The 12591-nt window shown below is 41.3% G+C and overlaps 1 protein-coding gene across 1 annotated transcript; it reads right to left on the bottom strand.

The window, feature by feature from the left end:
- Positions 1-130: 130 nt before the first annotated feature.
- LOC116058989 (complement C1q tumor necrosis factor-related protein 7) lies at positions 131-8248 on the bottom strand. Its single transcript, XM_031311990.2, has 3 exons — positions 8007-8248; positions 5632-5868; positions 131-796 (listed from the first exon to the last, which is right to left on the bottom strand). The coding sequence occupies exons 1-3, from the start codon at positions 8026-8028 to the stop codon at positions 168-170; spliced, it is 888 nt and encodes a 295-aa protein (XP_031167850.1). The 5' UTR covers positions 8029-8248; the 3' UTR covers positions 131-167.
- Between the last annotated feature and the right edge of the window lie 4343 nt (positions 8249-12591).

Below are 12591 nucleotides of genomic sequence, written 5' to 3'. Positions count from 1 at the left end.
AGCTTAATCAAATAATATAATTTCAAATCAGTATAAGTCTCTATAGTAACACTATAACTAGCAGTACAAATGTTTGTATAAAAATATAGTTTGACCGTACTATATGTGTAATAAAATTATTTAAAAAAAAAAAACAACAGTGACTAGCAGTATGTGTTTTCCAGGTTCTATGTATAGTCCTCTGCCAGTGTGTCAAAATAGTTTGTGTCTGCGTATAGAAGGAAGCCAGAGAACAAGCTGTCCGTCCAGCCCGGGTCTGCAAATAAACCATTCTGGTCGTGGAAGAAGATCTCCAGCCACACCTCATCTTCTGCATTCAGGTACATCACAGTGGACCCAGATGCATTGTCGTGGTTCCCCGTGTTGGCATCAAAGGTTTTGATGCGATACTGACCATTCTGCACCAGACCAATGGCCAGATGTTTGTTGGCCAGTGTAATATCGTAGGAGAAATAATAAACACCTGGGTATGCACAGATGAACTTGCCCGTCTGTGGGTTGTAGTGTCCGCCCTCGTCAAACAGGACCTTGTTGAACTTGATGGGGGTTTTCTCTTGAGGGTAGCTGCTGGTGATTCCCACAGAGAAGGCAGATTTAGGCAGCAGGCTGCCACACTTGCAGATTCCTGCAGTTCCCCTTGGCCCTCTTTTGCCCTTGTCCCCTTTCTCTCCGTCAGGGCCCAGAGAACCAACTAGGCCCACATCTCCGTTCTCTCCGGTCGGGCCTCGTTTCCCTGCAGGGCCACGATCACCTCGGCCTCCAATCCTACCTGTTGGGCCAACTCTGCCCTTAAACCCTGAAACAGAAAAACATCATGTTGGGATCATCATTTCTGCACAGTCACTGATGGATTAGTCTTGCTTTGCTAGGCCTTCCTCCACAGTGCTGCGGAGGAGGGTCTGGCGAGTCTACACAGCATTCCAGGATGGGAGAAAAACATGCTCTGGTTTATTGGCATCTCAATCGTCTTGGGTGGCGCTAAGCGTCGGACAGCGCCACGGTGCCGCTGCAAAATAACCTCAGGAAGGAACTTGTTTTGGTGGAACGTGTGTACGTTGTTTTAGTCGTGCAACAGAAAACTCAGATTGGACAGATAGTCTAGCTAGCTGTCTGGATTTACCCTGCAGAGATCTGAGGAGCAGTTAACCATAGTCCTCAGAAGTCCACCAGAGTTTAAAATGCCGACACAAAGGAAGCGGAAGGTAACGGACATCCGGCCGAAAAGAGGGACATCTGGCGGAATTTCCGACGGCACCGGAAGCAATCCTGGAAGAGGAATGTTGTGGATATAGACTACTGATAGCTATAATGATCGTTGTTGGCAGTACTCTGCCATATGAATGAGTTTCTGTTCTGCCCTTATTGAACCTGACTATTAAAGGCAGGGTTCGTAATGTTGAAAAGCTAGCAAGATTTTAAAGTAGCATCTGTTCGGGGCTCAATCTAACCCCTCCCCCTGCCCTCAGGGCTCCGACCCACACACAGACGTGCACGAACATCGCTGCCTCGCTGCATCAGAGCAGAGCGGAGAAAGAACCGCAATATTACTCATCAAAACTACTTCATATGGGGGCGAGCCCTAGCCCTAACCCCTAACCCCTTGGCAGCAGCTGGGGTTCGAATCCAACCTGCAGCCCTTTGCTGCATGTCATCCCCTCTCTATCCCCCCTTTCCTGTCTATGCACCATCACTATCTAATTAAAAAAAAGCCCAACAAAAATTAAAGCTGCAAGCAGCGATGGACGGGCTCTCGCGTCTCTGCGCGGGTCGGGGTTACTGGCGGACGCCGCTCCTTGTGACCGTGCATTTGCGCGGCACTCAGACACCGCAAATCATCACCAATGAAAAGGGAACTCCCCGCTGAGTTCAATGATAACTCACACAAGACTCTACGTCATACGGTTCATTAGCTGTGAAAGTGGGCGTGGCCAACGTATAGGGGTCGGGTCAAACCTTTACCAATAAAAAAGGAAGTCTCTGCTGAGTTCATTGACACCTCACATAAGACTATACCTTAAACGGGCCACCATTTATGAAAGGGGGCGTGGCTAAGTACAGAAGGGCGGCCCAAACAATCACCAATGAATAAGGAACTGTCTGTTGAGTTCAATGATACCTCACACAAGGGTATACCTTAAACGGTTGAAATGCTATGAAAGAGGGCATGGCTTAAGCATAGGGGGCGGGCCAAATCATCACCAATGAAGAAGGAACTCTCTGCTGAGTTCAATGATACCTCACACAAGACTCTACCTTAAACGGTTCAAATGTTATTAAGGGGGGCATGGCCTGAGTAAGTGGGCGTCGTTATATTATACGGGGCGGCTCAGTATCACATGTAGACCACAAATTCTAAGTTTTATGTAAATCGGATGATGTTTGTCATATAAGGCAGATTTCTTGTTGCCAGCGGGGGGCGCTATCACCAAAAGTCAATATTGGCCTGTAGGTGTCCTCAGATCTGGACCCTTGTTGATTCTGTGAAATTTCAAGCAGATATGACAATGTATACTGTAGTTACAGCCACTTTCTCGTTCATTGCTAAACACTCAAAATGGCCGCCATGCCATGCCCACACCGTTTGACGAAAAGTTTTTCTTTTAATAACTTTTCATCTTTAAGGTGTTGGGATGATACAGACCAAGTTTGAAGTCCATCGAATGAAATCTCTAGGAGGAGTTTGTTAAAGTATAGCACCTTGACTTTTAGGCCTACTTCCTGTTGCCACTAGGGGGCGCTATGAATTTAAGTAAATATCGGCCTTTATTTGTCCTCAGGGTTGGACTCTTATGAATCCTGAAAAGTTTCGAGCCAACTGGACAATGTACACTCAAGTTACACCCACTTCCTGTTCTGATGGCGAAACGCACAAAATGTCCGCCCCGCCACGGCCACGCCCTATGACGAAAAGTTTTTCTTTTAACAACTTTTCATCTTTAATGTCTTAAGATGGCACAGACCGAATTTGAAGTTGATCGGATGAAATCTCTAGGAGGAGTTCGTTAAAGTACGACATGTGGAAATGGCCAAAATCGCACTAATTTCGAACTTTGAAATCAAAATGGCGGACTTCCTGTTGGGCTTAGGGTATGGCTCCAATGAAGTTTTTTGTACAAGTTGACATGATACATATGTCTACCAAGTTTCGTGAGTCTACGTTAAACGCACTGCAGGGGCTCAATTTTTTTAACGTTGTAGGGGGCGCTAGCAAGCCATTTTTGTGCGCCTATTCCCGAAACCCTTAAAATACGTACATTTTCACCAGGCTTGATGCAACCACCAATTTTGGTGAGTTTTTGAATATGTTAAGCCCCTCAAAAAGGCGATTCATTTGCAGAAAATAATAATAATTCCTTCAGTTTCAATAGGGCCTTCGCTGCTGTCGGCGCTCGGGCCCTAATAATCTTTAAAAAAACTACTTCATGTCAGTTTTCTCCTCCATTCTCCAGTAGACTTGCAGTAACTGCGTTGGCAACAATGCGCATTCAGCTCAGGCACGTACACGGGAGGGGTAGAGTACGCGCAGCAGGGCAAGGAGGCATTTCATTGGTTCTTTCCAAGCGGACCGCGAGGCAGTGATTGGTGGGCGTTTTTACAGGATTACAGCAGCTACAGATGACGGATCTTTTTCGCTCCTTTTTCAGAGCCCGTAACTTATTTATTGCTGTCTGGGTGTAAATGCCATTTCAAACGATATATATGAAAAAGTGTGTATTGGAAATAGTTACCAACCCTGCCTTTAAAGGAATAGTCAATGGAAACATAAAACCCCACCCAATGTCATGCAGTAATTTAGCCTTGGAACAAAGACACCTTGACATTTGAACAGCACAGTTTGGCTTGATTCATCCAAATCTTATATTCAGTTGACTACACAGTACATTCCCTGTAGCTAGGGAACACTGTATGTTGGTGCAAACACAGGTAGGCTATTGATGGAGGTATGTGTCTGAATTCCTGTTTCCACACTGGAAACACAGGTGCGTTATCACTGACAGATTTATGGCAGTTTACACTGCATAGCTGATATCAATACAGTGGTTCTTTCTGCTGGACGAGATGAACAGATGCAGTCCTTCCAAATATATTTGCAGCTCTGTGGCACCTTTACCTCCAGGAAAATGTCACCTTCCGAATATTCTAAAATAAAGTAATTAAAGCTTTACCAAGCTGTGACCAACCAGGATAACTTGTTTGGTAATGCCTTATAATAGGGGGACAAATACTATACTTAAATAATGTTTAACTAATGCATGATTCATGAGGATTTAATGCATGAATTAATGCAGGATGTATCATAAATTCCTGCTGCTCAACCATTAATTCCCAGTTATTTTATGCAGCCAAATTAGCTGGATTCCACTTGCATAAAAGTTCATGTTAGACCAATGCATTTGCTCAGCCTCCCTGAAAGCAGAACAGTATATATTCTCATAGAAATATGAAACTATTTCTTTTCTCATTTCCAGACTATTCTCCGCTAATTTGTCAATTGGCACCTGCTAGATGATTTTGGTTTGGTTTGGTGCAGCAAAATGTAAATGTTTGCATCTGACAACCAGTTTAAAAGAAAAAGCTTCATATTTCTGTGTACTACTACTACATAGTACTGTTTATTTGGTCGCATATCAATTAATGTATGAGGTACCTGTGAATCAACATTCCTGGTGACGAACTGATGATCTATTAAAGGAGCTGTAGGTAGGATCAATGAAGATCCAGGACTCCCAAAAAATTGGAACATCGACAACTTCTCAGTCCCTCCCCCCTTTCCGCTAAAGCCCAAAACGGTCTCCTAAGCCCCTCCCCCCACAAGGGAGAATGAATGTGTGTGCATGAGCAGTGATTGACACGCAGTTAGACACCCCCCCTGCCCCTGATTGGTGCATCTGAACAGGGAGCTGTGGATTTTTGCAAATCACACTACAGGCTGTAGGTGGAGCCAGAGGAGCCGGATTGTTTTTTAAAATGACCTGCTTCATGTAGTTCTACTGGAACATAGGGTCAGTTTCAGCAAATATGACCGAAATTAGTTTTATAAGGCTTACCCACTGCACCTTTAACAAAAGCACATTTAAGTGCAAACTAATCACATAAAGGCACAGTGACTTGATCATTTGTTAATAATGGTGAGCAACACATACATCCTGCATGCATTAATTCATGCATACAAATCATCACGAGTCACGCATTAGATGAACATTACTTAACTATATGATTTGTACCCTTATTACAAAGTGTTACTAATTGTTTGTATCGTACCCCACTTAAGATTGAAAGCTGGGGGAAAAGGCTAGTAAGTGAACCTTGAGTTTAGAACGGTTTTATGTTGCTCCATAGGACAATATATGTACAGAAGGTGTACTTTTTTTAAGTACAGTCCCTATTAGCTTTGTACTGTCCATGACATTCATGTTCTTTTGGGGAGTTGGAGGCCTGAAGCCTGATTACATAGATCATTTTTAAGCCTGCAGTGTGTGCTATTCTAAACAACTCCTGCATAATTTGTCTGACACTTGGGAACTTGGAAACCTTTCTGTGCCAGCTTTTCCCTTGCAAGGATCGGTGGTATTTATTTATTTATCGGCACACATAAACTGATGCTGTATTTGTTTATGTTTTATCATATACCTGTGTCTCCCTTTTCTCCCTTTTCACCCTTCCTGCCATCTCTGCCATCTCTTCCCGGGATACCCACATTCCCATCTGCTCCTGGGGGCCCGCTGGGACCAGGTTTGCCTGGCAGGCCCGGTGACCCGGGGACACTGCAGATCAGACGCGGTGCTCCTTTCACTTTGGTCTCAAACAGCTGTCCAAAGACGCAGTGGCACAGACAGACTGCTCCCATCAGCGCCCACATCTTCAAATCTGTAAATGCAAACAGCAACTTTTAGATAACTTTGCTGACATCTAACATGCTTTTAAGACATCTTCAATGTCTGTCCACATGGCGATTTTTCTCAGTGCGCAATATGTAGCTTAATTTGTCAAAAATACAGAACAAAATTGTTTTGTGTTTGCAGATGTTCAGAGCAAAGGGGAAAGATAATAAGTGATCAATAAGACAGAAACTGTGTTTATGGTGCCAGACTTTTAAAAAGGTTCTCTGGAGCCTGTTATCAGTTTTCACACAGCTGTAAAACACTTCCAATAGTGTTGTCATGGTCACAGACAGAACGACTGCATATCAGTGAATCTAATTTCTGATCAAGTACAGCATGAGGCCAGATGTGACGCTTTTAATGAGAAGCAATTGCTATTTGACTCTGTCTCACACTCTGATGTTCTCATCCACCACAGAATTGCATGTGAGACCTCAAGTGAAACCTTTGTCTCTCTTCCAAGTCTTCTTCTTTTTTGCCAAAACATTCCCAAGTTATGACATAACATCCAGCACAATGTCTGTCAGGGGAAACCTAATCATGAAGCAATGGCACTCGAGCTGACAGAAACAGTATATGTACATACAGTATGTATATGTATGTTACAGGGAGAGAAAGACCTGAGCTCATCATGTATAACTGTGTTTCACTGACGGAAAACAACCATGAGTTTAAAAGCAATAACACTGAAGTGGTGAATGACAGACTACACACTTAAATCCACTCTGGCAGATGTTGGACATCAAATATCCCATAATAATGCCATCTATGGAAGCTTGCCAATACCAACAAGATGTGTTCTTCTTCAAGAAAATCTTTAGGGAGTGACAAAATGCAAAAGTAAGTAAGTAAGTTTAGCATTAAGATTCATGGATTTCATTAATACACATTTGCGTTTTGTCTCTCTGCATATTGGCCCATGTGGGTGTGAGAATGTAAGTTCTGCATCTGCTCTTTGGCTCTCTCTGTTTGTGGGGGCGTCGGAACATGTGTGTCAGGTTTGCAGAGAGGGATCATCCCTTTTAAAAATAAGTGTCTTTTTTTATTGCAACATGTTTTCCTTTGCGTTACACATCCTGTCAGTGCAAGATGCTGCTTCAGACAAATGATGTGTGTACTAATGGGACAATAAACACAATGTGGTAAACAGGAAGGACACACAGACACCTGACATAAAGAAACTGCTCCGTGAAACACACACACACACACACAGCCCCTCTATGCTGTCAGTGTGTTGTTGTTTTTGACCTGGCCACAGAGCCAGAGTGTGAGGTCCTGTGAGAGAGAAACCCCGCCTGTCCACTCTCTCTGCAGCAATGATGTCAGCATTATTAAAATGGCTATTATTAAAGAAATGGTCGTCTCTTTACACACACACACACACACACACACACACACACACACACACACACACACACACACGTGGACATGCCTGTACGTGTGCATGAGGACATAAATGCATGTGAAAAATGCTCTTACATGGATATATGTGCCTGCAACTCATTAAATCGTAAGTTACACCTTTACAAAGGGACAACAATATTAGTCCATTTCTGATTTCTTCTTGTAGAAGTAGAAATGTATTAAACCTCTAAAAAACTATTAAATATTTTGCGTCTTCTTTTCCCAGTGGACACGTGGAGCAAGGCAGATTCTACAGATACAGTACAATGAAAAGATTGTGTTTTGGCTATCCTTTCCTGAGAATGTCTGTGTCCACTTTAAGTGATGGCAGTCTCTGTGATGGCCTCGGGGTGTGTGTAATTGATGTCAGGCACAAGTTAACTAATGATTCCTCAGGCGGCAGGTGGCTTATAATACCAGGTTATCATGTTTGAAAAGTTTAAAAAGAACAAATAAGACATTTAACTTCTTTCAGGGAGACCATTTACTATATATATTTAAATAATTAGAATTAGAAGCCATGCATGCATACATGTAGGTGCAACTGTACACAAACACTGATGCAAACAGACAGGGATTGGCAAAGTTACTCAAGGTATTCGCTTGGCATGAACTGAAAGTCTTAAAGATGAAAGTGTTTCTGTGTACATCTTTTTTGTTAATACTCTGAATGAAAGGTCAACAAACAGTGCAGACAGAGGTATGTTGCAGTGTTCTTACCCCACAGTTTGCAGCCTTTCATCGCCAAAGCTGATCAGTATTCTCAGTGTTTGAGAATCTTCGTCCTATCTGCTCAGATTCCGTTCTTTTTGATGATTTGACCCCTTGGCTATCATGTCATTAGTCTTTTTCTTTCCCTGCTGTGCTCTCAGATATCTGCGTGCAGAGCTCAGCTGCTTCGCTGCTAACAGTGTTTTGTAATGCAGCAGCAGTCTGAACTCACTCCATCCAACCTTCCCTCCTCCCTCCCCCTCCCCCTCCTCCTCTTATCCACTCCCTTCTCTCTGCCTCATAAACTTTCCCAGAGCAAACACACATCATCCAGATAAACTCAGCATGTGCATACAGAATCAACTCCATTATGTCATGGATGAAGACTCATTAGATGTCAGAAACTCAGTGTAGAAGTCAGCAGCTTGGAGTCTGTAAAGTCGGATGAATACAAGGGAGAAATCATGTGTGCCTCAGTGTTGGTCTCCCTTGCATTTCCGACACCCGCTCCTAGATGGGGCCAGAAGTGATGCGAGGAAGTGTGATGGGGACTTCTGGGATTATTTCCTTACCACACATGATTAAACGGAGGCCACCTTTATAAAAAATAATGTCTCCAACATCAATCAATGATATGTTAACATGACTAGTTATTTTAATGAAGCTATTTCAGCTAATCAATGTGTTGATTAACCTTTATGTTAACACTTGAGAGGTATAATGTACAGCTATATACATGATATAATATAAAAAAGTAACACACAGCAAGGGCTGTCGTGAGCTGCTGATCACTGGAAGTGGACTTGAAAGCAGTGTTGTAGTCGAGTCACCAACTGTTGAGTCTGAGTCAAGTCTCGAGTCCCCAGTGTTCGAGTCCAAGTCCGAGTCACCACAGAAGAGTCTGAGTCAAGTCACCATTACCTGAGTTTGAGTCCGAGTCGAGTCACGAGTCCAGATAATAGCGACTCAAGTCCGAGTCAGGACTTGAGTGCTCCATCACTGCCTAATACACATAAAAGTAGTCAGAAACTTCATCCAACTTCCGAGTCCTATTACATGAATCCTCGAGTCCAAGTTATCAGTGCACGAGTCCAAGTCGAGTCACGAGTCCACAGAATAGCGACCCGAGTCCGAGTCTAGAACTCGAGTACTCCATCACTGCTTGAAAGTAAGAAAAAAGTGTCACTCTCTGGCTCCATATGCATTTCTCTAGTTTTTTCAGATGATGACGGCTTCTGTTCATAATCAAATGATCCTATAGATATACATTATCATGCGTATATAAGGAATTATATAATTATAAAAGCTGTGTTTTTTTCTTGATTGTTATGTAAGTTAGCCACAGAAGTGGAAAAAAGTATTTAGAACCATAGTGCGTAGTTTCTGTCGCCCCCATGAGGAATAATGACAACAAAACTGTTGGCGCGTCTATAAAAATAGACCCTTAAATTGTACTTAAAGGTGCAGTAGGTAACCCTTATAAAACTAACTTTCTGTCATATCTGCTGAAACTGACCCTATGTTCCAGTAGAACTACATGAAGCAGGTCATTTAAAATAAATCTGGCTCCTCTGGCACCACTTACAGCCTGGAGAGAGATTTGCAAAAATCCACCGCTCCCTGTTCAGATGCACCAATCAGGGCCAGGGGAGGTGTCTAACTGCGTGTCAATCACTGCTCATGCACACGCATTAATTCTCCCTTGTGGGGGGAGGGGCTTAGGAGACCGTTTTGGGCTTTAGCAGAAAGGGGGGAGGGACTGAGAAGTTGTTGATGTTCACATTTTTTGGCTAAATCCTGGATCTTCATTGATCCTACCTACAGCTCCTTTAAAGTACACACTGACCCCCACCCCCACACTGATTTGCACTGATTTAGTAAAATGCTAAAACAAATCTAACCAGATCCTGCTATCAGTATGAGGAAGCTTAAGTAAAAATATTAAATATTTAGTATTTATCTTGTACTTTTTTTGCACATGTTCACAACACCGTCTCTGATGATTGATAGAAAATATCGGACTATAATGGACTTCCATCAGTCTCCTATTTTTACTCGATATTTTTTCTTTTCTTTAAAACACACGCAGCAGCAGCCATGTTGTGTCCAAACAGAATGGGTCTTTATTCAGGAAGTGAAAGAAAAAAAACAAAAGATTGTAATCAACACCCCATTTAAATACAAAACCAACAAAAATAAAAATAAAGATGATATTCATTTTGCATATCAAAGAACCATTCAGTAATAATTATAATCCAAACACCTCATAAACCACTTTTGTGAATCTATACACAAACTCTGATTTAGAAATTAGTCACTTTAACAATAAAATTACAAATATTTAGCTTTAAAAATAATTAAACTTAAAATAATATCTCAGCAATTAGCATCTTCATTTTTATATATCGTGAATTTCCACATAAAAATACAAAATGATACCAATGACATTTAAGTATGAAAAATTATTCCAAGAACTCTGCTACTATTAAATGAAATACAAATGTGGGATAAAACAAGATGAAAATGAAATAGAAATATGCATGAAAAAGTCTCTCCTTTTTGTTAGCAAAACACTATCCAAAATAACTACAATCATTTACAATCAGTACAAAGATTTCTGGATTTAAAAATAGTTGCAATGAAAAAACTGGGGTCAATCTTTTCTGACAGTAAAAAATGACACTGTGGATCAGAAATCTGCAAAATATGCAATGAAAAAAATAAATCTGCATTTAAAAAGGTTTACACTGTAGTTCTTACTTTTTATACAAACATTAGAAACAGTATTGCACATCACAACACAGATTCGAGGTTAGTCAGCCTTTCAAAATGTGTTATATTCAAGTTTCAGAGCATCTACGAGGAAAGGCAGCCAGGGCCTCGATGCAACGGGGGGTGGGGGGGGTGGGTGGGGGGGGGGGAAATCTCAAGTGTCTTCCAAGAATAGAATAAAACCTTCATGTTTCCTTCCTTCAAATGAAATGTGTCATGTGTATCAAAATAAGAGTAAACTGTATATCAAAAGCTTTGATGTTGTTACTAATGACATGATTATTTGTCTTTGAACGGAACTTTTGGACATAGTTAGCACTGGGGTGATAAATTGTATTATAGTCCTATTTAAATAGAAAAATACAATCAAAATCAAATAGTTTTTTTTGTCTACAAAAATAGTGAAATAAATATGATTTTTACAAAAACAAAGACACAAAGAGAACAAAGTAACAGTGTTCAACATAGAAAATAGAACCTCACAAAGATAGCACGAGTCAAGTGTTACAGGTGACGATATTCAAACGTGTTCATGAGAAACAAGGGGGGGGGGGGGTTTCGGACTCACCGTCCTCACAACATCCAGACTACATTAGAATATATTAGAAAATATTGGATTCCTGCTCTACTCATACAGAACATCGATAACTTAAGACCACTGCTTCACGCTACATCTTAAATAAGTAATAATAAAAAAAAAATTTAATAAATCTGTTGAATTTATAAATAGGTGGAGGTTTTCAGAGAATCCACATCTGCACTCAAATCACTTATGGGGGTGTGGATAAGAAATTAAAGGAGTGGGTACATAGAAAAGTAGTGCATAATATATATAGATCATATATATATTATAAAAACATATTGAAGGGCCAGTAATTGGTAAGTAGTTAACACAGACAAAATAAATTATACGACTCAACTAAAGTCAGAATCTCAGTTTCATTATGGTTTTGTAACAGTACACACTTGACGCCTGAACAATGATACCGAGACGTGGTACACAAAAACCCCCCAAAGGGACACGAGAGCGACACACTTGCACAGTACCAAACGGACGGCTGAGCCACCATCCTCACAGAAAGATTGTCCCAAAATAGTTTGTTTTAGAGTAATTCAAGGGTCTCGGTGGAAACCAAACACACAGACAACCCAAACGAGGAGAGGGGAGTTTCTGTTTTTTAACACGCCAAAAGACCTAAGTGTCATCTTCCTCGTCATAAAGCTGGCTGAGATGTAGAGATACTTTACTTTTTACTAACTGAGCCAGGGTTTCCCTGGATTCACAGAATTCCAACTAGTCATTACAGAACAGGCAAGTTTAGAGAAGCAAACATGTTCTAATGATGCTTCTCCCGGTTAAGTCTTCCTAGCTGATCAAGTGTTGTGTTTGCATTTGGTCTGCCGGTGGGCGATGCTATTTCAGATTGACCTTTGGAACCACACACAGACGCGGGATAGGAAGGGGGGGAAGGCAAAGTCCTTTGGATGTTTTAATTCTCCTCTACGTTACTAAACTAGAGCCTCAGTCTACACTAATAACAGTCACACAGCACGGGGACGACACAAACACAAACCACTGAACACCACTCTGCTTCTCAACAGGATTTACTTTTTTTCGCCACACAAGCCACCGTGTCACAAAACGATGGCGTCCACTAAGTCTACAGCAGAACCAATATCACTTTTTGTATCGTTAAGTATGTAAACGGATCAAACGACGGAGAAACATCAATGCATGCACGTTTAAATATGTATATATATATATATATATATATATATATATATTTTTTTTTTTTTTTTTTTACTTATTTAGCTTTGTCTG

Source organism: Sander lucioperca, chromosome 11, assembly GCF_008315115.2.
Source record: "Sander lucioperca isolate FBNREF2018 chromosome 11, SLUC_FBN_1.2, whole genome shotgun sequence".
NCBI lineage: Eukaryota > Metazoa > Chordata > Actinopteri > Perciformes > Percidae > Sander > Sander lucioperca.
This window is presented reverse-complemented; position numbering and strand designations above follow the sequence as displayed.